Below are 23,649 nucleotides of genomic sequence, written 5' to 3'. Positions count from 1 at the left end.
TTGGTCGTTAAAACCTAATGACCAAGATTCAAATCTTGCTATTGCTAAGCTTTGTAGTTTTATACTAACAAAATGAATTCAATGAGAGTGTGGATCATTAATTAACGAAATTAATGAGCTAAAGTTAAAATTCAAATTTAAAATTATGAATTAAATTATAGGAGTAATTAACTAATTAATGAGAGATAGAAATTACACTTAAATATAGGAGTAAATGACGAAATTAATGGGAGACAATTCAGCCTTAAATATAGTTTAATGAAATTAATGAGAGTAGGGGACTTGAGTGTATCGGGCTGTATTCAAGCCCATATTGGCCGATATATGCCCAAAACAATTCGATATGGACCTGTACAGTTTGATACATATGAAATGAAACACTGCATATGATTTCTATACGTTCTGTGTACCAGATACCAGATGTGTTGGAATGATAGGTATTGGCTAATATGGTCTGATACGTTGCCAAATTTTTGAACCTTGTTTTGGAGTTTTAATTTTTTTCTCTTGGGTCTTGTGCTTGTTTTTTGTGGGTGATATCTTATCACCTTTATTGTACTCTTTTCTTTTCTCTAATAAAATTCCTTTTATTTTTACTATAAAAAAAATCAACTTGTTGAGGTTGGACTTGGCTGTTTTCAGGCATATCTGGCAAGTATATTCCATTCACATCATGGCCACTCCTAATCATATTCTGATAGGTCCTGAAAAACAGAATAAGAGAGAAAGAAGGTTATATTGTAATTTAGGGATTTGGCTAAGCTACTAGCAGAATGAAAGTTATTGTTAAGCTTAGGAACATGAAGAATAAAGTATAGAATAAGACACTCTAAGGTTGTGATGTCTCCCTCGCCAGAAATAGGGGAAGTGAGCCATTTGCAGGGGATATCTTGACACGATTAGAAAGAAGCTGATAAGAGCTAAAAGGATTAGATATTCTGGTCATAGGAAGCATCAAAATCAATGATCCAAGGGCCTACGATTGGTAGGGGCATATTCTCGTCTCTTAGTGGAGAGCTTTGTTCTGTTATGTTAATTTGTATATGAAGTGAATAGTTCATACTGTCAGTTCCCTTCTCTCTCAAAGGGGGCCTTAGTGGAGACCTTTATCTCTTAGTGGAGAGCTTTGTTATGTTGATTTGTATATGATGTGAATAGCCTATACTGTCAGTTCCCTTCCTCTCAAAGGGGGCCTTTTGTAATTCTTGGGATTTCCCCTTCAGTGTTATTGGTGTATCTTTTGGCATTTATTTGAGTTTTTTTAGCATATCCATGCATATCCTAATTTTTCTACCGTATCCATGCATATCCAAAGTGTATCCCGATACATCTCTTAGAACTTCCTTTTCGATACTCTTTGCGTTTTCGATACTTTGAACCTTGGTCCTATAGTTTCATAACTTCAACCTTAAATATCCAAAGAGTCCATAGGATTCCTAGAATTTATATGAGTAACTCAGAAGTTTTCACTTCATTTTATGGCATTAATTGTGTACAAACCTTGCCTTTTTGGCTTGAGTTTGGTACCGTTATCATACTAATCTGTCGCAAAAATTGGGTTTTTGGTATTTTACTTTGATTAGGCATGTTTCTAGATGGTATGTTCTGCTGCAGATATGTAAGGGATAAAAAGCTTTGAGCTCCATTCTTGGGACATGGTTCTGTAAATTGGTTGTTTTTTCTTGTAAATTGTTCTTCTTGAGAGTCATAGTTGAAATTTGTTCATTGGCAGTGGTTGACCTAAAAAAGCTTGAAAAAAATGCAAGAGATGGACCATCTGATCCATATGCTTTGGCTAAATGGCGGATACTCAACCGGTTACATGACAGAAATGAGACAATGTACTACAAGGTGAATTTGTTACATCATTATTACTTTCTTTAATTGCACATACTGTTTGATGGAAGGTGAGGCTTTTGTTGTTATTGGTATTTGTTCTGTTTTATGATATAGAAGATACACATTATTATTTCTAATTTGTAATTAATCGTTTTTCCATATCCCTCAAGTTTATGGTTCTTTTCTATTGTTGACAGGTTTTAATTGACAACATTAAAGAGTATGCACCTTTAGTTTATACACCCACTGTTGGTCTGGTATGCCAGAACTACAGTAGCTTGTTTAGAAGGCCACGGGGAATGTATTTCAGTGCAGCAGACCGTGGAGAGATGATGTCAATGGTTTATAATTGGCCATCTGATCAGGTTGTGATTTTCATATGACATAACATTGATACTTCTTTTTTCATTTAATTTAATAGAGGTGGTCATTTGTTTCCTAGCTATGCATGTTTTAATGCCAACATATTGTTTATAATTTTTTTCATATATGAATCTACTTTTTACCTTTATTTGCTTGGTGGTGGATGGTTGAATTTATATTGTTAATTGCTAATCTGATCTGAATCATTGCGTTTTCAAGAATGTATCCTAATTCATAAATATGACATAGATTAGGATGTCCAGTTGGCTGGTAAATATATTATGAATAGAACTGAAACAATATTAGATTGTCTACACATCCTAAGTTTGAGTGCTAGCTTGCTATGTGGTTTGCTCGAAAAACTTTGAAACCAAACCACAGCAGTAAGGTTCCCCAACTCATGATTCTTTTTATAGTTTTAAAATGAGATTCATGTCACTTTAGATTGTAAGTACTTTGAAAGATTGAATTTCAATCTGCATAATTTGCATCCAGAAATTATCTTATGTCCTTGTGCAGATATGTGTTTTTCATTACCAACAACGGCTTAGGGTTATCCTAATATCTAGTTCCAAGAAGTTGAGGGTAAGATGTTCAAAGAATTGGAAATTTTGGGGATGAATAATCTCCACCAAGAACAAAAACAATTTCAAATACTTAGTGGCCATGAACAAGGTTTCCGAATACTAGATTACTTGACTAAATATCCCGGAAGCTTCTTATCTCTTACAAACCCTTCCAAAAAAGTATGAAAAACTTTCTATCCCTAATCTAAAGGAACACAAATTATTAAAATAGCAAATAAAATTTTACCATAAATATAAGCACGAGAGTTATCAGAGATAGAGTTATGGAGACATGCAATAAATCTGAAATATAAAGCAAAAGAAGAAAGAAGAAGAAGAGGAAAGTGTTCAAAAGGGAGAGGAAGAGAATGAAGAGGAAGAAAGAAGAAAGTAATCGTACCTCACTCCAGTCCCTCATATCACTTTTATTAGAAACTAATTGTAGTTTGGATACAACTACAAGTATACCCTTAGTAAGGCGGCTATCTCAATAAAGACAATAAGAAAAGTAAATCAGGACCTTAACTAAGGCCCACTAATAAAGACATAAGACATAAATAATACTAAAAATAAAAGAAAAGAACTATAGCCCATTCAACCCAGTATCTCTACTCATCCCCTCAAGCTGAGCATAGATATAAATCATGCCCAACTTGTTTATGTAGTGCTGCAGTTTCACCTTAGGTAGACCTTTAGTAAAAACATTTTCTAGCTGCAACTCTGAGGCAATTAAAGGGATGCAGACTTCTCCAGATGCCACCAGAAGTGACTTGAGCCATAACAACTCTGAAACCCCATGGCCCTATACTCTGCCTTAGTTGAAGATCTACCTAACATAGACTTATTCTTACTTTTCCAAGAGACAATAATAGTCCCTGCTACTAGAGTGCAATAACCAGATATAGATCTTATCATTAATACTACTAGCCTAATCAGTATCTGTATAAGCCTCTAACTTCATGTGTCCATGCTTAGAGAAGAGAATGCCCTTTCCTAGAGTTCCCTTCAAGTAACACGAAACTCTTTTTGTAGTAGCCACATGTGTCACTGGAGCATGCATAACCTAACTAATCACACTGACAACATATGAAATATCTAGCTGTGTCATACAAAGATATAGTAACTTCCTCAAAAGCCTCTGAGGCACTCTCTTGTCTGCCAAGTGCTCATCATCATTGGTTGAAAGCTTATGGCTTGCATCAATAGGTGTAGAGGCAGGTTTGACACCAAGTTTCCCAGTCTTAGTGAGAAGATCTAACACATACCTCCATTGGGAGATGAAGATGCCATCATTAAAGTTGGAAACTTTAATTCCTAAGAAATATCTTAACTCCCCTAATTGCTTAATTTCAAATTCTGAATTAAAGAAGCTCTCGAGTGCCTAAACTTCCTCTATATCACAGCTTGTAAATAGAATGTCATCAACATAAACAATAAGGATGGTAACCCGAGTATCTCTCCTCTTAATAAATAGGGTATGGTCAAATTGTGCTTAAGCGTATCCAAACTTAACAAGTGCAGCCCGAAATTTGTCAAGCCATGCTTGAGGGGATTGCTTGAAGCTATATAGAGATTTTTTCAATTTACACACCTTGCCCTGCATTTCCGTACTATATATGCCTAGAGGAAGTAACATATAAACCTTGTCAATTAAGTCCCCTTTTAAGAAGGCATTCTTAACATCAAACTGATATAAAGGCTAGTTATAACTCATTGCCAAGGATAACAAAATTCTTACTAAGGTCATTTGGTAATTGGGGAGGTCTCCATATAATCAACTCTGTACACCTGTGTTTAACCCTTGGCAACCAGGAAAAGATGGAGAGCTTTGTTTAGGTAAACAAATGGAGAAAAGTTCTCATGCTGGGGAAAAAGAGAATACTTCTCGAGGAGACAAAAACTATAGGGAAAAGAGATGTGAAGGTAAGGGAAGATAAAAGGGCAACAATTGTAATGGGAAGGGAATAGCCAGGCTCGTTTAAGGGATTTATGGATGGCCTAATCTTTGTTGAGAGAACAATAGGATGGAGGAATGTGTTGAGCAGAGGTGGCATAAAATTTTTTAGAAAACAGAAGAAATAGAAATGGAGGCTTCATTACCTTAACTGAGTTCTTTGGCAAAGGTATGCATGTAGAGAACACTGATGTGGGCCCCACAGCAGTGGTCCCCACTGTGTTCGTAGGAAAGCATGTGTAGTTATTTGTTTTCAGTTATAGTAGTGTCAGTTTGGGTCAGTTTGTTAATTCAGTTGTTATTTATTTCAGTTTTTTATTTACTTTATTTGTCATGTAAGTACTAAGGGCAGATCTGTCATTTCCATTATGTACTGAACATAACCTATAAATGCTAAGAGAGTGGCGGCGGCAGAAGTGTTAGAATCTGTCCCTCCTTTCAACTCCTTGTGTTCTCCTGTTTCTCTTCTCTTCCTTCTCCTTTCTCTCACTTTTCTTCTACTTTTCTAAACCTAAAATCTATTAGGATTCAAGACTGATTACAGTCTTGATCTTCTACTTGGTATCAGAGCCTATCTAGGGCTTCTCATGTGTGTCTAGTCCAGCTGACCACATGAGGACTAGCTAGGGCTGGAAGCCTATGAAGAAGTATTTGGTGGCTGATTCTTGGAGATTACCAGGAGAGGTTCGCAGCAGTTGAGGACTTGCCGTGGCTTGCAGAGAGTTGGTAATCAGGAAGAAACAGCGAAGGTTAGGGTTCAGGTAACCCTGGAAGGCAGTAAACCGAAATCCATAAGTAAGTTTTTTATTTAGTTTCAGAGACTGCAATCAGTCGAGATAGGTTGGACCTATCTAGAAGGAGAGGCCGAACTGTTTTAAGTTTGTCTCTAGGGTTTGACTGTTGGGCCGAACCCCCCTTCTCTTAGAGGTGATCAGTTTTAGGGTTTCATATTGACCCTACGACAGGTCCCACTTGTACGGACTTCTTGGAGAGTGCAGCTGAGCACTTATTTCAGACCTACAGTTGAAACCCTAATTCTGCTCTCGCAGCTGTGGGGCCCACGTCAGTGTTCTCTACAATGCATACCAGAGGGAAGAGCAAAACAGGGGTGGAAGATGTTAGTTGTGGCACTTGAAGAAGTAAGAGTTGCTGAAAAGAGAAACTGTGGATGCTGAGAAAGAAAGAAGAGAAACCTTTGTTGAAACCAAAAGGATGACTCTTAAAACGAATGAAGCGGAGGCTGATACTCAGAATGGAAACACAACAATGTTCTCTACTGAAACAAAATTTGAAAGTAATGTGGGAAGGACGAAGAATGGGCTGGGTGAAGAGGAAAGTGGTGAAAGTAAAGAAAGAAGTCAAGGATTGGAAGAAAATCTTAGAAGAGTTGATGGAGAAGCTTCATTTAGAGCAGGAGGTGGTCAATATTCCAGTTGATGAGCAGAAGGCCATCCTAGATGTTGGGGAAACTAAGTTGAAAGCCAAAAACTTGGAACAACATTCGGCCAGATCCAAATAGAAAATTGGTTGCCCTCTTGTAACAAGAAGGATCTCCCACAGGGTACCTTAGTTGTTGAACACTTGGGCTTTCTTTTAACCTTTGGTAGGAAAGTATTTTCCAAAAATTAGCAGCGGTGTGTGGTGGTATTTTGGACTCATACTGCATATATGATCTTTGGGCAGCCAAGATCAAAGTAGTGGTTGTAAGGCCAGAGAAAATACCATGAGCAATGGAATTTTTTGTGGGTGATTGTTGGAGAACAGTCTGGTTTACTTTAGAGGTCGAACACAAGCTCTGGAATCTAGGGTCAAAGGAGTAAGGTGAAGCTGATGTGGATGTTTGGTTGCCATGTGGAAGTAGTTGGGTGGACCGCCCAAAGGGTCAAATTGGGACGAAATGACTTGGATGCTGAAATGCTGAAGGGAAGCCCTAGAATGGAACAATTTCCTTTTAAGTTTAATTTTTCGAAATGTTTTAAATCAGATCCTACAACCTTGAAGAAATAGGTTGCTGAGGTATTAAAAGCTAACACAAATCTAGCTGGTTCATTTAGCGCCACTGGTTTGAGAAAAGATTCAGGAGCCTACTCTCTTTTTAATTTAAATGAACCAGGTTTGCTTCAAAACAAGGCCGGGTCACGTGACCCTTTAATAAATCATGTAAAGGGGGGCTGGGCATTCAATAGGAGATGATAGAATCAATGTATCATCATCCCCCTTGATAGCTCCTTGTAGCATCAGTTCCCAGTAGCAGAAGTTTCAAACAGGGGTGTTCTCCCTTCCTCTCCTCAGGCAGAAAATGAGTCCAACTTGCCACAAAATCGTGGAGGTGGCAAAGTTTTGAAGTGGGTAACTCAATGTCTCTGAAAAAACCAAACCCTCGTTACATCAGAAATTCTCAATGGGATTTAGAGGATGAGACAGAATGGAAAGATCTTAGGGACATTGAAGAAGATGAAGTGGATTAACACTTGAGTGTAGGAATCTTTGCTTTAACAAGAGCCTGCAAACTTGAAGACTGAATTCTTTGGAGCCAAAATCCTTTTTGATGAAGAATTTGGTATAGAACTCTAGAAATGAAGGAAATGGGAGTTGGAGAACCCACTGTGGACTGTGGGGGGTTTATATAAGAACCCAAGGGAGAAAAGGATGTAGGAACAACTCAAGAACAATGACAGGGTGTCCGTAATGAGGATGTGGTTGCCTACCTCAACCTGTGTGTAGGCATATCTAAGGAACAGTTACCTTTGGATGCACAGCTGGTTGAACCAGAACTTCCAAAGAGGGTCTTTGGAATAGAAAATCACTCGGATCAGGGAGTTCCTTCCCCTTTCCCTCCCTCTCTTTTTCCCATCCTCTTGATTGCTCTCTTGCTTTAGATACTACTAATCTTTGGGCTAATCCTCTACTCTTGACTTTGCAGATCCAGCTGTTGAATCCTTACCATCTGCAAAAATGACCTGAGACTTGATGGTTTGACAGTCTCGATAGATTTTCTCACAATGCCCGACCTATTTTTCTCTTCTCAGCAGGGTCTCACCTTTTTGGTGTGACCCCATGTTCTCACTTTTGGGAACCCACATCCCTCTAGTTTCCTGGGTTTCTATATAAAAAACACGGGAAAGGTGGAATATTCCACCAATATTTCTTCCCATGCCTTTGCTTTCTCACAAACCAAATGTACCATAAGTGCTATAGGAAAGGAAGGAGTAGATGGAGATGTGAGTAGGGAGGTAAAGGAAATTATGAACTTGATCCTAGGAAACTGGGCCACCTAAGTAGAGTTGGCACGAGACCAATTTAGGTATGGCAAAAAGGGGAGTGGAAAATGTTCTTTCAAAGGGTAAAGGAGAAAATAGGGATTCACCAAGAAAGAAGGGACAAAAACGAGCAAACTCTAGGAAAGAGGCCACCAAATTAAAAGTCTATCTTAGAAAGAGGAAATTGAGTGAAGTGGAGAAGTTAGCTAGTGGGGTATCATATGCAAAGATTGGTGTAATGCAAGAGTAAACAGAGGAAGAAGAATTTGTTATATTATTCATCAATCTCGTATGTATATATACAAGTTACAAATTCTATGTTAGGAAAGAATATGTCAGGAAAGAAGACTAATCAAATTCCTACAAATCAGTCCCACAATCAATGTAAATCATATCTCCCTAGTATTTACTTCCTATTTTAATTATACTGTCCATAACACTCCCCCTTAAGCTGGAGCATAAATATTAATCATGCTTAGCTTGTTACCAAGATAATCAACCCTAACCCCATTAAGAGCCTTCGTGAAGATATCTCTCAGTTGTTCTCCTGTTTTCACATAACCTGTGGAAATCAAACCTTGCTGAATCTTTTCACGAACGAAATGGCAATCAATCTCGATATGCTTAGTTCGTTCATGAAAAACAGGATTAGATGCAATGTGAAGAGCAGCTTGGTTATCACACCACAACTTGGCTGGTACTGAAGTTTTAAGACCCACTTCAGTCAGAAGCTGATATATCCACATTATTTCACACACAGACTTGGCCATAGCTTTATATTCCAATCTTGCACTCGAACGTGAGACAACATTCTGCTTCTTGCTTTTCCATGAAACTAGATTCCCTCCAACAAATATACAATAGCCTGAAGTAGACCTTCAATCTTCCTTGGATCCTGCCCAGCCAACATCTGAAAAACATTCAATTCTAGTATGACCATGATTGCCATACAAAATTCCTCGCCCAGGTGCTCCTTTTAAGTAGCACAAAGTTTGTTCTACAACTGTCCAGTGATTAACTGTTGGAGAGGACATGTACTGACTCACCACACTAACCGAATACGCAATATCTGGACGAGTTACAGTAAGATAATTCAACTTTCCAACCAATCTTCTATATCTCTCAGGATCTTCAAATAATTCACCATCTTTTATGAGCTGCAAGTTAGGAACCATTGGAGTGCTACATGGCTTAGCTCCCAACTTTCCCGTCTCAGACAACAAGTCAAGTACATATTTCCTTTGAGATAAGAATATTCCCTTCTTGCTTCTTGTTACCTCAACACCCAAGAAGTATTTCAACATTCCCAAATCTTTGGTATGAAACTGAGTGTGGAGAAAGGATTTAAGGGATGAAATCCCTGTAGTATCACTCCCAGTAATGACAATATCATCCACATACACAACTAACAAAATGATGCCGGCAGTAGAGTGCTAGAAGAAAAGAAAATGATCAGACTTACTTTTCTTCATACCAAAATTCTCGACTACCTGACTAAACTTTCCAAACCAGGCGTGAGGACTCTGCTTCAACCCGTACAGAGACTTATGAAGATAGAAAACTTTCCCATACTCCCCCTGAGCAACAAAGCCAGGCGGTTGCTCCATATAAACTTCCTCCTGAAGATCCCCATGAAGAAAAGCATTCTTGATGTCTAACTGATGAAGAGGCCAATTATAAGTAGCTCCCATAGAAATAAACAACCTGACAGGAGTAAGTTTAGCAACAGGAGAAAAGGTATCAGAATAATCCACTCCATAAGTCTGAGCATATCCTTTAGCAACAAGACGGGCTTTCAATCAGGCAATGGACCCATCAGGATTGACTTTAACTGTAAACACCCATTTACACCCAATAGCCTTCTTATCTGCAGGTAAATTTACCAAGGTCCAAGTACCATTGTCCTCTAAAGCATTCATCTCCTCAATCATAGCATTATGCCATCCAGGGTGAGAAAGGGCTTCTTTAACAGTCTTAGGAACAGAGATAAAATCAAGAGATGCAATAAAAGAACAAGAAGAGGATGACAAATGATTATAAGACACAAATGAAGACACTGGATAAGTACACTTACGCTTACCTTAACGAAGAGTAATAGGAAGATCATCATTAGAGACTGGTTCTGATGACGAAGGAACAAGATCATTTGAGACTGGATCCAATGACGAAGGAGCTAGTGCAGGACATGGATCCGGAGGGGTTGGTCGCCGAGAATAAACCTATACTATAGGTGGCTTAGGCCTAGCAGGAGCAGATTCAATAGGATGTGAAACAGATGATGTGACAGTATAGATTAACAAATCATCATCCTCCCCCTGACTTAAATGAGGAGTAGATGGAAAGAAAGGTGTATCTTCTAGAAAATTAACATCAGCTGACACAAGATATCTGTGAAGAGTAGGACAATAACATCTATACCCTTTTTGAACACGAGAATAGCCTAGAAAAACACACTTCAAAGATTTTGGATCTAGTTTGGTAACCTGAGGACGAACATCCCGAACAAAGCATGTACACCCAAATACCCTAGGCTCAATAGGAAACAATGTTTTATTTGGAAACAGAACATGATAAGGAGTCTTACCCTGAAGGACAGACGAAGACATACGGTTAATCAAGAAACATGTTGTGGAAATTGCATCAGCCCAGAAAGGTTTAGGAACAGTCATTTGAAATAACAAAGCTCTTGCAGTTTCTAGAAGGTGTCTATTTTTCCGTTCAGCAACCCCATTTTGAGATGGTGTATCTACACGAGAAGTTTGATGAAGAATGCCATGCTGAAGCATGTAAGTTTGAAAGGATTCTGACAAGTACTCCTTAGCATTATCACTTCTCAATATTTGTACAAAAACATTAAATTGAGTTTTAACTTCAGCATAGAAAGCAGAAAAATGAGAAAACACCTCAGAACGATTTTTCATTAAATATAACCATGTCATACGAGAGTAATCATCAACAAAAGTAATAAAGTACTTAAACCCAATTTTGGACTCAACTGGACACGGACCCCAAACATTTGAATGGACTAACTCAAAGGGAGCACTAGCTCGTTTATTGACTCTAGGACTTGAACTAAGACGATGGTGTTTAGCAAACTGACAAGACTCACAATTTAATGACGACAAACTCTGAAATTGAGGACAAATTTGCTTTAACACATGGAGAGAGGGGTGGCCCAACCGACAATGTGCTTCAAAAGGGGTTACAACTCCAGAACAGGCTATGGATCTTGGAACTTGTGTATCAAGGATGTAGAGACCTCCAGACTCATGTCCTTTACCAATAATCTTCTTCGTCATAAGATCCTGAAATAAACAATAATCAGGAAAAAACGAGACACAACAATTACGGGTACGAGTAAGTTTGCTAACAGAAATTAAATTAAATGATAACTGAGGTAAACTAAGAACAAATGACAAAGGAAGTGATGGTGTTGGACTAATTGTGCCAGACCCAATAACACAAGATGTTGACCCATCTGCTAAAGTAACAGGAGAGGTAGATTTATGAGACTGAAAGGTAGAAAACAGACTTGAGTTACCTGTCATATGATCTATAGCTCCAGAATCAATGACCCATTTTGAAGAGGAGGAAACAAGACATGTATTGGGTTTACCTGACTCGACGATGGCTGTAGCAGGAGTAGATTGAGGTTTCAATGATTCTTGGTACTGAGCAAATTTGGCATATTCATCTGCAGATATCATGACAGACTTCTCAGAAGTATCCGTGGTGGATGCAATATGGGCAGACTGAGTTTTCTTATTCTGCAACTTCCTGCAATCCCGCTTCATATGTCCTGGCTTATAACAGTAATGACACACTATCTCTCCTGACTCCTGTCCACGAGTATTAGTATTCCTGTCATAGTTACTTGACCTGTCATAATTGCTGGATCCTATTCCTTTACTACCACTACCACTCCTGTATTGTTGTCTCCCTGATTCAGATGTATTATTGCGGCTGACAAGGGCACTACTAGGCTGAACAGGTGGAGAACTTTCTGTACGAAGGACCCTACTGAAAGCATCTTGTAGAGAAGAGATCTCTGAACTGGAAAGAATTTGAGATTTAGCAGTCTCAAATTCAGAAGGGAATCCAGCTAAAAAACTCATAACAGCCATCTTTTCTCGTTGAGCTTGTTGAACAGTCACATCAGTACTAAACGGAAGCAACATATTAAGTTCTTCATATGTTTTCTTGAAATCCATGAAATAGCTTGTAAGAGATCTATCGCCTTTGTCCGCCCTGTAAAAGGCTTTGCAGACATCATAAATGCGGGAAATATTCCCCTTTCCGGAGTACAAGAACTCTAGATAGTTCATTAATTCCTTAACAAATCAACAGTGAGTGACTAAACCAACCACCTCACTTTCAATGGAGTTGCGTATCTGCAAGAACAAACGAGCATCCTCCCTCAACCAAGACTTTCTCGAGTCATCACTAGGAGGGTCATCAGTCAAATGGTTATCCATAGCAATACTCAGTAAATATAGTTGAACAGTTTTACTCCAATCCAGATAATTAGAGCCATTAAGCTTATGCTCAGTTATTTTTGACATCATTGGAACAACATCCGACATAACTACTGATTTCTTGTCTGCCGTAATCTCAAAATTCAAATAAACAGAATATTTTGAACACCGAAAATCAACGGAGCACACCTGTTGAAAACAAAAGTCACATCGGAATGGATATGCACGTAACAAAGCACAAATATGTGCTATACAGGACGAGGCGAGCCAAAAGACAACGGCCGAAATTTTTTTTTTTCGGCGACAGACGGGCCTTCACGCGCTGGTGCGTGTGATTGTGGCAGAATCTTCAGGCGGCGCGTGAGACACACGCGTAGGGCTGCTGACTGCCGGACTTTGCAGAACCTCCGATCGGCGGGTGGCGCTTCTTCCTGGATGGGCGGTGAGAGTAAAAAAACTGCTCCAAGGAGGTGACTCGAAATACCCAAAAGTTTTCCTCTACCTACTGTTTACTTAGGACAAAAACGAAAGGGCAGGCAGAGACCAGATGCTCTGATACCATGTAATGCAAGAGTAAACAGAGGAAGAAGAATTTGTTATATTATTCATCAATCTCGTATGTATATATACAAGTTACAAACTCTATGTTAGGAAAGAAGACTAATCAAATTCCTACAAATCAGTCCTACAATCAAGGTAAATCATATCTCCCTAGTATTTACTTCCTATTTTAATTATACAGTCTGTAACGGAAACCGAAAGAGAGAGAAGAGAGGAGATCAATGGGAGGTGGAATAGGATTGGTTCTTTTCAAATTTGTGTAACGAAGATCCTATGTTGAATGCAAGAGGTCCAGGGAGTACAAAAAAGAGGAAAATTATCAGGAATGTGCTAAGAAAAGAAAAGCCAAATGTTGTAATGTTACATGAAACAAAACTCTCGGGTTTGGATAGAAGATGGATAAGGAGCATTTGGAATAGTAGGGGTTTGAGCTGGTCCTATGCCCTTTCTTGAGGTGCTTCAGGTGGTATACTTATGATATGGAAGAATGAGGAGGTAGAATGCCTAGAAGTGTTAATTAGACAATTCTCAGTGTCAGTTAAATCTAAAAGAGTGTGACAGAAGAGAGTGGGTGTTGACCAATGTGTATGGGCCTAACTCATATAGAGATAGGGACCTTCCCTAGGAGGAGCTAGCGAGAGTGAGGGGTTTATGGGAGGAACCTTGGTGTGTGTGTGTGTGTGTGGGGGGGTGCTTTAATGTTATAAGATACACAAATGAAACAAATAACCCAAACTAGACTATAACCACACGTATGAGGAAATTCAATACCTTGTTACAAGCATCATTCACATGGTCAAATTTTCAAGAAAATCTAGTTTGCTCAAAGTTGGATAGGTTCCTGTCTCCATTGATTGGGAAGAGTTGTGGGGTTTTTGGGAAATCTAGCTTTGAAAGCACTCCCTAGGGTAAACTTTAACCATTGCCCTTTGTGTTTGAACCGGGAGAACCTTCTTGGGGGCCCTACACCCTTTAGGTTTCATGTGGCTGAAGTCCCAAAATTTTTGGACAAAATAAAAAGAATGGTGGATGGTAGGAGGAATCAATGTTAGGAATAAAGGGGTGAGATTCACTAAGAAGTTGTAGAGATTGAAGGGAAGGATTAAGGAATGGAATAGAGAAGAGTTTGGGAGACTAGAAGATTTAAAGGAGCAAATCTAAAAGGACAGAGGAGTTAGACCAAAAGCAGGCCCAAAGAGAATGTGTTTTGGAGGAAAGATAAAAAAGATGGAATTTAAAAGTACAACTAAAGGAAGGAAGAAATTTCTTGAACACAAAAATCAAGGTGTAAATGGCTCTTAGAGGGAGATGGAAATTGAAAGTTCTTTCACTATTTGGCAAATGGGAGAAGGAAAAATTTGATATCCGACATTGAGGCTGAAGGTCGGGTGATAACCTCAAGGGAGGAAATTAAAAAGTGTTTTGTGGATCATTTTAATTAATATTTGCCTCCTTAGAATAAAGGACTATGAATTTGGGGGAGCTGAGTTGGGATAGAGTGCTGAAAACAAAAGCTTCCTTCTTAGAAAGAGTTTCAGTGTAGAAGAGGTCCATTAATTTATCTTTTCTTGGACTGGATGGTTTCTCGATGGCTTTCTACCAGGATTGCTGGGAAATTTTAAAAGATGATCTAATGGTTGTATTTGTTGAATTCCATAAAAAGGGGAAATCTCACCAAGTGCAAATAAAACCTTCCTAGCTCTAGTGCCTAAGAAGAAAGAGGCTAAAACTCCTGAGGATTACAGACCTATAAGCCTTGTGGAAATCCTTTATAATATCATTGCAAAAGTCTTGGCTGGACGGTTAAAGACTATTTTGCCTCTGGTTATATCCCAAAACCAAGGAGTCTTTGTAGAATGGAGACAAACAGTGGACCAAATTATAGTGGCAGGAAAGAAAAAAAAACAGGGAGGGAAAGGTCTGATTTGTAAATTGGATTTGGATTTTGGGGAAAGGTTATGATATGGTGGATTGGTCCTTCCTTTTGAGTCTTTTGGAGAAAATTGGCCTAAAAGAAAGATGGCGAAAATGGATTAAAGGTTGTTTTATCTTGGCACATTTCTCAATATTACTAAATGGAGTGGCTAAGGAGCTAAGACAAGGAGATCCTCTTTCCCCATTTTTGTTCACCATTGTGGCCGAGGTGTTGAGTAGACAAATCAGTAGGGCTAACCAAGAAAGTCAGATCAAAGTTTGGAGCATTGATAGGTCTGAGGTTGTGGTGACTCACTTGCAATTTGCAGATGGCATTATTATTTTTTCTGAGGATTGTGATGAATCAAATTTGAGGAACTTGTAAACCTTAGTTGATTTTCAAATGGATTTTAAAGCTAAAAGTCAATTGGAAAAAGAGTTGTGTAGTGAGAATTTACATGGAAGAGGCTGACATTCAGATCGTGATTGAAATACTAGGTTGTGAGGTGAAAAATTGGCCCCTTGAGTACCTTGGGATGCCTTTAGGTGGGAACCTGAGAAATGAGAACCTGACATTCACATCATTTTTTATGTAATAGTCTTATTTTAGGGGACTACTATGTAATTATTATTATTGTTAATATGTTAGGTGAAGTGGGTGCAGCCAATAATCCCATTTGACTTCTTCTTCCTTCCTCTCTTCTCTATTGATTATTCCATGACTGATTACATGGTATCAGAGCAATAATCCGTCATAGAATAATCAAGCTTTTTCTTCTTCTCAGTTTGTATTCTGCACTCACTAGTTCAAATAAATCAAGAGGACACACAGGCAGCACCCTGATCTGATTGGCGCATTCAAGACTATTCTTTTTTGTTTATTGGTCATAGGACCAAGTTGTTTCTCTGTTTCTGTGCTGATGCTTGTGTAGCTGAAGCATGTAAGAGGGCTACTGAAGATACAAAGTGTTTTTCCTTGCTAAATTACTGTGTTTAAAGAGTGGTTGATGGCTATGCTCAAGAAAGGTACTAGGTTTGTCAGGAAGGTGTTTTCGTTAGAAGGATTTTTTTTTTGTGATCAACTTGAAGTTTTTTTTTGTTGGCCAAGTGAAAACTGAAGTGCTGTTTGGCCACCATCATTCCTGTATGTGCAGTAACAGTTCTTGGTGATAGTATCTTTTTTGAGTGTAGCAGTCTCTCAAGTAAGTGTTATTTTGTGTTTTTCACACACTTGTTTCTAGTTTCTTTCTGCTGTTATCTTGGACTGCTGTAGTTGTGAGATTGTATGTCTCTAGAAAACCAGAAAAGGGCCTCCATTTTTTTCTTCTTGGGTTCAGATTTGGCATCTATTGTGTTTTCAGTCATGTCCTCAGAGAGTTCTGTTACTTCAAACTCATCTGGAGGTCTGGTAGTGGGACGGATGGTGTTGGGTTTCTTGTATCAATTGTTTTTCTTGATGGCCTTAATTACTTCGAATGGTCCAAGAATGTGAAGATGCTTGTTGGAGCCAGGGGGAAATTAGGGTACTTCACTAGAAAGATTAAGAAGCCTACTAGTGAAGGGACTGGGTATGAGAAGTGGGAGCAAGAAAACTATCTTATTATGTCTTGGCTTACTTCTATTCAACCCATGCACTGGAAAAATTATATGTGGGCTAAAACAGCCAAGGAAATTTGGTACCAAGAAAATTCCACATATTTAGGACGTCACTTTACTTGTATTTGTCAGCACCAAGTGGAGTCAACTACATTGAAACAAGGAGAGAAATCTGTTTCCACCTATTATTCTGTCCTTACTCCGTACTTCCATGTGGAAAGAAGTGGACCACTATAAGTCTATAGATTGGAAGAGTGAAGAGGATGCGTTTGCATACAGAAAATTGCTACCTCAGGAGAGGGTGTTTGCCTTCTTAGCTTGTCTGAATTCTGTTTATGAGCCTATTCAGGTTCAGATTCTTGTTGTAAGAAACTTCTAGGTCTTGAGGAAGTGTTTGGTTTGGTGCCGTCAGAGGAAACTAGGAGGGCTTCCATGGTTTCTCCTGAGGGGGAGCAAGTGGCCTTACTATCCAAGAGTGACAACTAGAAAGGTGAATTTCAAAAGAAGGGGGTGACAAAGGTAGGTTTTGGTGTTCTCATTGTAAGAGATCTGGACACACGAAGGAATTCTGTTGGGATTTGGTTGGTAAACCTAAGAAGTCTTAGGGGAAGAATTACAAAGGACCTAATGCTGCCAATATTGCTTATTCCACCGCTTGCCAAGTTCATCCGTCTAGTCCTAGTAATTTTTTTCTAACTTAGCCTCCAGTTTCTGTTCCTAAGGAAGGTCTTCTAGGTACATTACGTAATCAGTTTGAACAGTTTGGGTGTGTTCTCAAATAGTTGGAGGAATCTTCTTGTTGTTAGGGGTGTTTTTTATGAATGTTTCAGGCACAGGAGGTTTCTTGTGATTTTTCTTTCTTCCAAGGACCACTCTGTAATTATATTTCTTATAGTAGAAATTGCTGATAACTAATTCTGATGTATGCTTTGTGAAGAAAAGTAGTAGAAAACTGAAAGGTTTCAGCAAGAGAGAAAGAGAGAAGAAGAAAAGAGAGTGGGATGTCACCAGAATTGAATAGGTCTGGCCGCCAACCCCTCTTGATTTATATACTTAAAATAAAAGAATGAAACATTACAAAGATACCCTTAGTAGGGCAACTACTTTAAGTAGCTGAACAGTCACAACTTAAAATAACATAAACTAATGGGCCTAAGGCCTAGTAACTTCTTAACTTAATAACTGAAGTAAAAAATAAAACAAAGCTGGCCCAATAACTTAAAATCGACCCAAACTCAACACTCCCCCTCAAGTTGGGAGTAAATGTCACACATTCCCAACTTGCGTAGATCATGCTCCAGCTTGTTTCTTGCAACGCCTTTTGTAAAAACATTAGCAAGCTGCAAATCAGAAGCAATGTATGGGAGACAAGCTTCCCCTGAAGTCACCCTTTCTCTTATAAAATGTCTATCCACTTCAATGTGCTTTATCCTGTCATGTTGAACTGGGTTGTGGGCAATGTTGATTGTTGCTTGATTATCACAGTACAACATCATTGGTTCTTTTGCCTTGTTGAAGATTAATTAGTTTTATGATGTTTTTCTAAGTAGATGTTTTATGTTAGTTGTTAGATAGGAGGTGGGGACCACAGTAGTTATGTGAGTCCAAATTTTATTATGTTTTTTGAGTGTTATATATGCTGTTTTATGTTTTGCTGCCCTATAAGGGAATAGTTGTCTTTGTACTGTTCTATTATTTTAGTATAAATAATAAGTGAAGGGGGCGGCTAGATTATTGCTCTCTTTTCTTTTCAACTTCTCTTCTTCTCTTCTTCTCTTCTTCTCCTTCTCTTTTCCTTCTCTCTTCAAGAAACTACTTTCTTTCATATATATTTTTTTTAATTCAGCAGATTCCTACTTGGTATCAGAGCATCGGCTAGGGTTTCTTGAAGCATTCTCATGCAGCCCTAGATTAGCCGACTGCATGAAGTAGTAAAGGGCTGATCGATCTTCTATAGATTGCCCAGTTCTTGAAGTTTTTGGTGGGATCTAGACATCAGGAAGGTGATCTACTGTTCGGCATCAAAACCAGGAAGAACTGGAGTATGGGGAAGAGTCCCAGAAAAGTTGGACTCTTTGTTTTTGATCTGATCTTGGGCACCCAGGTATTGTTAGTTTTCTTTTGATGTTTGGTTTCTGAAATTTTCTAGGCCTCCCGGAGTGATCAATTCACTTTTCTCTCTGTTAGGGGTGTGGGGAGGAGAGAGATTTCCCTCCAGCTAGGGTTTTCTTCTTCCGGAAGGGTTGGTTTCTATGTGTGTGATATTAAATTTTTTGAAGGTCTCCAATCTATTTTTTCGTACTGTTGAATTGTTTGAAGTAAAATGGAGAGTTGGAATACCGAGATGAAATCTATCGGTACTGTGTGACTGGATGTTGGAGGTAGTAGTGATATTTTTTGGTCTGGGATCATTACTACAGTAAAACTTGATGGTACAAATTATTTGAAGTGGGCACAATCAGCTAAGATGGCTATTGGTGCCCGTGGAAAATTAGGGTATCTCATTGGGGAGGAGAAGAAACCTGATACAGACTCTTCCCGATGGGTGCAAGAGAATTACATGGTAATGTCCTGGCTGTGTAATTCTATGTTACCTAATATTGCTAAGGAGATTTGGGATGGAGTGACTGAAACCTACTCTCAGAAGCAAAATGAAGTCAGAGCCTATCAGTTAAGAAATCAGGTGGTAAGTATGAAACAAGGAGAAAAACCTCTTGCTGTGTATTTCTCCATGCTGAAAACCCTATGGTAGGAAATAGATCACTTAGAAGCTGTGGTATGGGAAAGTGTAAATGATGCAACAACTTATCACAAACTGGTAGAGAGGAATATGGTTTTTGAGTTCTTGGCAGGGCTGAACCCTGAATTTGATATTTCTAGGCAGCATATTCTTTCTAGGGAGGGTGTGACACTTTCTCAGGCCTATGCTTTTGTCTCTGGAGAGGAGAGTAGGAGGAATGTAATGCTGAGACAACTTGGGATTGACCAGTCGGCTATGGTTGGTACAACAAAACCTAAGCCGAATGGAGATTGGGGGAGTAGTGAGATTAGAAGGGAAGATAAGAAGGACTTGGTGTGTGATTATTGCAAGAAGCCTAAGCATACTAGGGACACTTGTTGGAAGCTTCCCCCAAATCTCCTACTCGGATAAGAAACAAGAAGGGAAATGCAAATGTAGCCACTACAGGAGACTCTTCAGCCCCTCTCTCCCAAACTGATTGGGAATCCATTGCAGTAGCAGCTGTGAGAACAAAATATTCACCCAGCTCTAGCCTTCCATATGGACAGCAGAATGCAAGAGCCAACTACACCACTTCCTTTGCACATACAGGTAGTTCATATGCAATTGCAAATCTTGCATCCATTTCAGGTAAGGAGGGACCTCCCTGAATTATAGACTCCGGAGCATATGAGCATATGACTAATGCCCTTACCATTTTCAATTCCTATTGCAGATGGTTCACATATGCCCATTGCTAGGAAGGGGACAGTTAGAGTGACTAATGATATAACTCTGTCTTCTGTTTTACATGTCCCTAGACTTCATACCAACCTACTTTCTGTTAGTTCTTTGACAAAAAATTTGAATTGTTCTGTGACCTTTCTTCCTGGTAATTGTGACCTTTCATTACCTGAGCCACTACGGGCTGCCTCACAGCAATATCAGCACTAGAAGATGATGGTTGACTTCACACATCCTCAACCCACACCACTCTCTGTCAGTCCTTCTAAAATTCCAGATTCGATAGATATAGTTCCAGGTATTCCTCTTGAGCCTAAGCCTGTTATGTTTTTTGATGTTAATGTTTCTGTCCCTAACACCATTGTTGCAGCTGATCCCACTGACCTTGATCTTTCCCATTGCACTTCGTAAGGGGAAGAGAAAGTGTACAACCCATTGCATTTCACACCATTTTTCCTACAGTGCCTTATCACCCTCCTACAGTGCTTTTCTTTCTTCCCTGGATTCTGTGTCTATAACCAGGAATGTTACTGAGGCTCTCTCCAAACCTGAGTGGAAAACAGCCATGCAAGATGAGATGGATGCTTTGGTCAAAAAACCAAACTTGGGAAATAGTTGATCTCCCCCCAGACAAGGAGACAATCGGATGTCGATGGGTATTCATAGTGAAGTATAAGGCCGATGGCAAGATAGAGAGGTACAAGGCAAGGTTTGTAGCGAAAGGGTATACTCAGACCTATGGTGTTGATTATCTGGAAACCTTTGCACCAGTAGCTAAGATGAGTTCAGTTCGTATCCTTTTATCTCTAGCAGCCACCTATTCATGGCCCTTGTTCCAATTTGATGTCAAAAATGCTTTCCTCAATGGTGACTTGCAAGAGGAGGTATATATAGACATTCCAGCAGGCTTTTATGAAAATGTTGGTAAAGGAAAGGTGTGCAGACTCAGAAAATCTTTGTATGGACTGAAACAGTCACCTAGGGCTTGGTTTGACAGGTTCAGAGGGGCTTTGGTGTCAATCTGATCACACCCTCTTTGTGAAGATGAGAGATGCTTTGGTGTCAATTTTGATTGTGTATGTGGATGATATAGTGGTGATAGGAAATGATCTGGAGGAGATTGATGATCTCAAAAAATCGTTGTAGCAAGAATTTGAGATCAAAGATCTTGGTGAGCTCAAATACTTCTTAGGGATTGAAGTTGCAAGATCCAAGCATGGGATATTCATTTTACAAAGAAAGTATGTACTTGACCTACTGCGAGAGACTGGGAAGCTGGGGACCAAACCAGCAGACACTCCTATTGATCCAAATCACAGAATTAATGGTGTGGATGGTGAATTGGTAAAGGATGTGGGGAAACATCAAAGAATGGTGGGACAATTGCTGTATTTGTGTATGACATGACCAGATATTTCTTATGCTGTCAGTGTTGTGAGTCAGTACATGCATGCACCTCGGGTTTAGCATTGGGAAGCTATTGAGAGAATACTTGCATACCTGAAAATGCACCCTGGCAGAGGCATTCTTTTCTCAAATCATGAGAATCTGAAGCTAGAATCCTATACAGATGCAGACTAGGCAGGATGCTTAGATGACAGGAGGCCTACATCAGGAGTGTGTACCTTTGTAGGTGGAAACTTGACCTCCTGGAAGAGTAAGAAGCAAGCGGTTGTGGCAAGGTCAAGTGTAGAGGCTGAGTATAGATCCATGGCTTATAGTGTCTCAAAACTTCTTTGGGTTAGATCTCTTTTGAGTGAGATTGGGGTGAAAGCAGAGGAACCTATGATGTTATACTGTGACAATCAGGCTGTAATCAATATTGCCCACAATCCAATTCAGCATGATAGGACAAAACACATTGAAGTTGATAGACACTTTATAAGAGAAAGGGTAACAACCGGAGAAGTTTGTTTGCCTTATGTCTCTTCAGAGTTGCAGTTGGTTGATGTTCTCACTAAAGGGGTGGCAAGGAACAAGCTTGAACATGATCTACGCAAGTTGGGAATGTGTGACATTTACTCCCAACTTAAGGGAGAGTGTTGAAGATTAATTAGTTTTATGATGTTTTTCTTAGTAGATGTTTTATGTTAGTTGTTAGATAGGAGGTGGGGACCACAACAGTTATGTGAGTCCAAATTTTATTATGTTTTTTGAGTGTTATATATGCTGTTTTATGTTTTGCCACGCTATAAGGGTGTAGTTGTCTTTGTACTGTTCTATTATTTTAGTATAAATAATAAGTGAAGGGGGCAGCCAGATTATTGCTCTTTTTTCTTTTCAACTTCTCTTCTTCTCTTCTTCTCCTTCTCTCTTCCTTCTCTCTTCAAGAAACTACTTTCTTTCATATTTTTTTAATTCAGCAGATTCCTACTTGCCTCAATACTAATTTCTCCTAACAAGGAATGGATCCAGAGAAGCTCTGAAACTCCATATGTCATGGCTCTGTATTCAATTTCTACACTTGACCTTGCCACAACTGTCTGTTTCTTACTTTTCCATGAAACTAGATTGCCCCCAATAAGAGTGCAAACTCCTGATGTAGATCTCCTGTCATCAAGGCATCCTACCCAATCAACATCTATGTAAGTCTCTAGTTTCAACTGTCCATGGTCAGCAAATAGTATGCCTTTGCCTGGGTGTCCCTTCAGATAAGCAAGAATCCTATCAATAGCTTCTCAATGCTGGACTCGTGGGGCATGCATGTATTGACTCACCACACTCACTGCATAAGAGATGTCTGGTCTTGTCATACATAAATATAGCAGCTGCCCCACAAGTCTCTGATATCTCCCAATGTCCTTCACCAGCTCACCTTTTGATGCATTAATTTTGTGATTTTAATCAATAGGAGTACTGGTTGCCTTTGTTTCAAGTTTCCTTGTTTCTTGTAAAAGGTTCAGAACATACTTCCTCTAAGAAATAAAAATTCCATGCTTTGATCTTGCAACCTCAATGCCCAAGAAATACCTCAGCTCCCCAAGATCCTTAATTTCAAATTCTCTATGCAGATTCTTCTTCAAACTGTCAATCTCACTTAGGTCATTTCCTGTAACTACAATGTCATCCACATAAACTATTAGAACTGACACCAAGGATCCCCTTCGCTTCACAAACAATGTATGGTCTGATTGAGTTTGAGTATAGCCAAAATCAATTAGGCCTTCTTGAACCTGTCAAACTAGGCTCTGGGAGACTGCTTTAAACCATAAAAAGACTTCTCCAATCTGCATACCTTCCCCTTTCTAGCATCACTGTAGAAACCAGCAGGAAGATCCATATACACTTCTTCTTGTAGATCCCCATTAAGAAAGGCATTTTTTACATCAAGTTGGAAAAGAGGCCAAGAGTATGTAGCAGCAAGAGAGAGAAGGATCCGAACATAAGTAATTTTTGCAACTGGTGCAAAGGTCTTTAAGTAATCAATGCCATAGGTTTGAGTGTACCCTTTTGCAACCAGTCTAGCCTTATACCTTTGTATGCTTCCATCTGCCTTGTATTTAACTGTATAAACCCATCTGCATCCAACAGTCTCCTTGCCCTCTGGTAGATCCATAATCTCCCACGTCTGATTCTTAATTAAAGCTGTCATTTCTTCCTGCATAGCTGTCTTCCACTCAAGTTTGGAGAGAGCCTCACTGACACCCTTGGGTATAAC

The 23,649-nt window shown here is 39.2% G+C and overlaps 1 protein-coding gene across 1 annotated transcript in view; it reads left to right on the top strand.

The window, feature by feature from the left end:
- LOC104606431 (NAD-dependent malic enzyme, mitochondrial) overlaps window positions 1–23,649 on the top strand; it is a 135,206-nt gene that overhangs the window by 3,838 nt on the left and 107,719 nt on the right. The window contains exons 3-4 of the mRNA XM_010271624.3: window positions 1,733–1,851; window positions 2,037–2,204. Of these exons, the coding sequence (XP_010269926.1) occupies window positions 1,733–1,851; window positions 2,037–2,204 (287 nt within the window). The remainder of the gene's footprint in view (window positions 1–1,732; window positions 1,852–2,036; window positions 2,205–23,649) is intronic.

The sequence above is a fragment of the Nelumbo nucifera genome, chromosome 6, assembly GCF_055504915.1.
Source record: "Nelumbo nucifera cultivar China Antique chromosome 6, China Antique-T2T, whole genome shotgun sequence".
Lineage (NCBI taxonomy): Eukaryota > Viridiplantae > Streptophyta > Magnoliopsida > Proteales > Nelumbonaceae > Nelumbo > Nelumbo nucifera.
The sequence above is the reverse complement of the archived record's forward strand: the minus strand, read 5'-3'. Positions and strand labels throughout refer to the sequence as shown.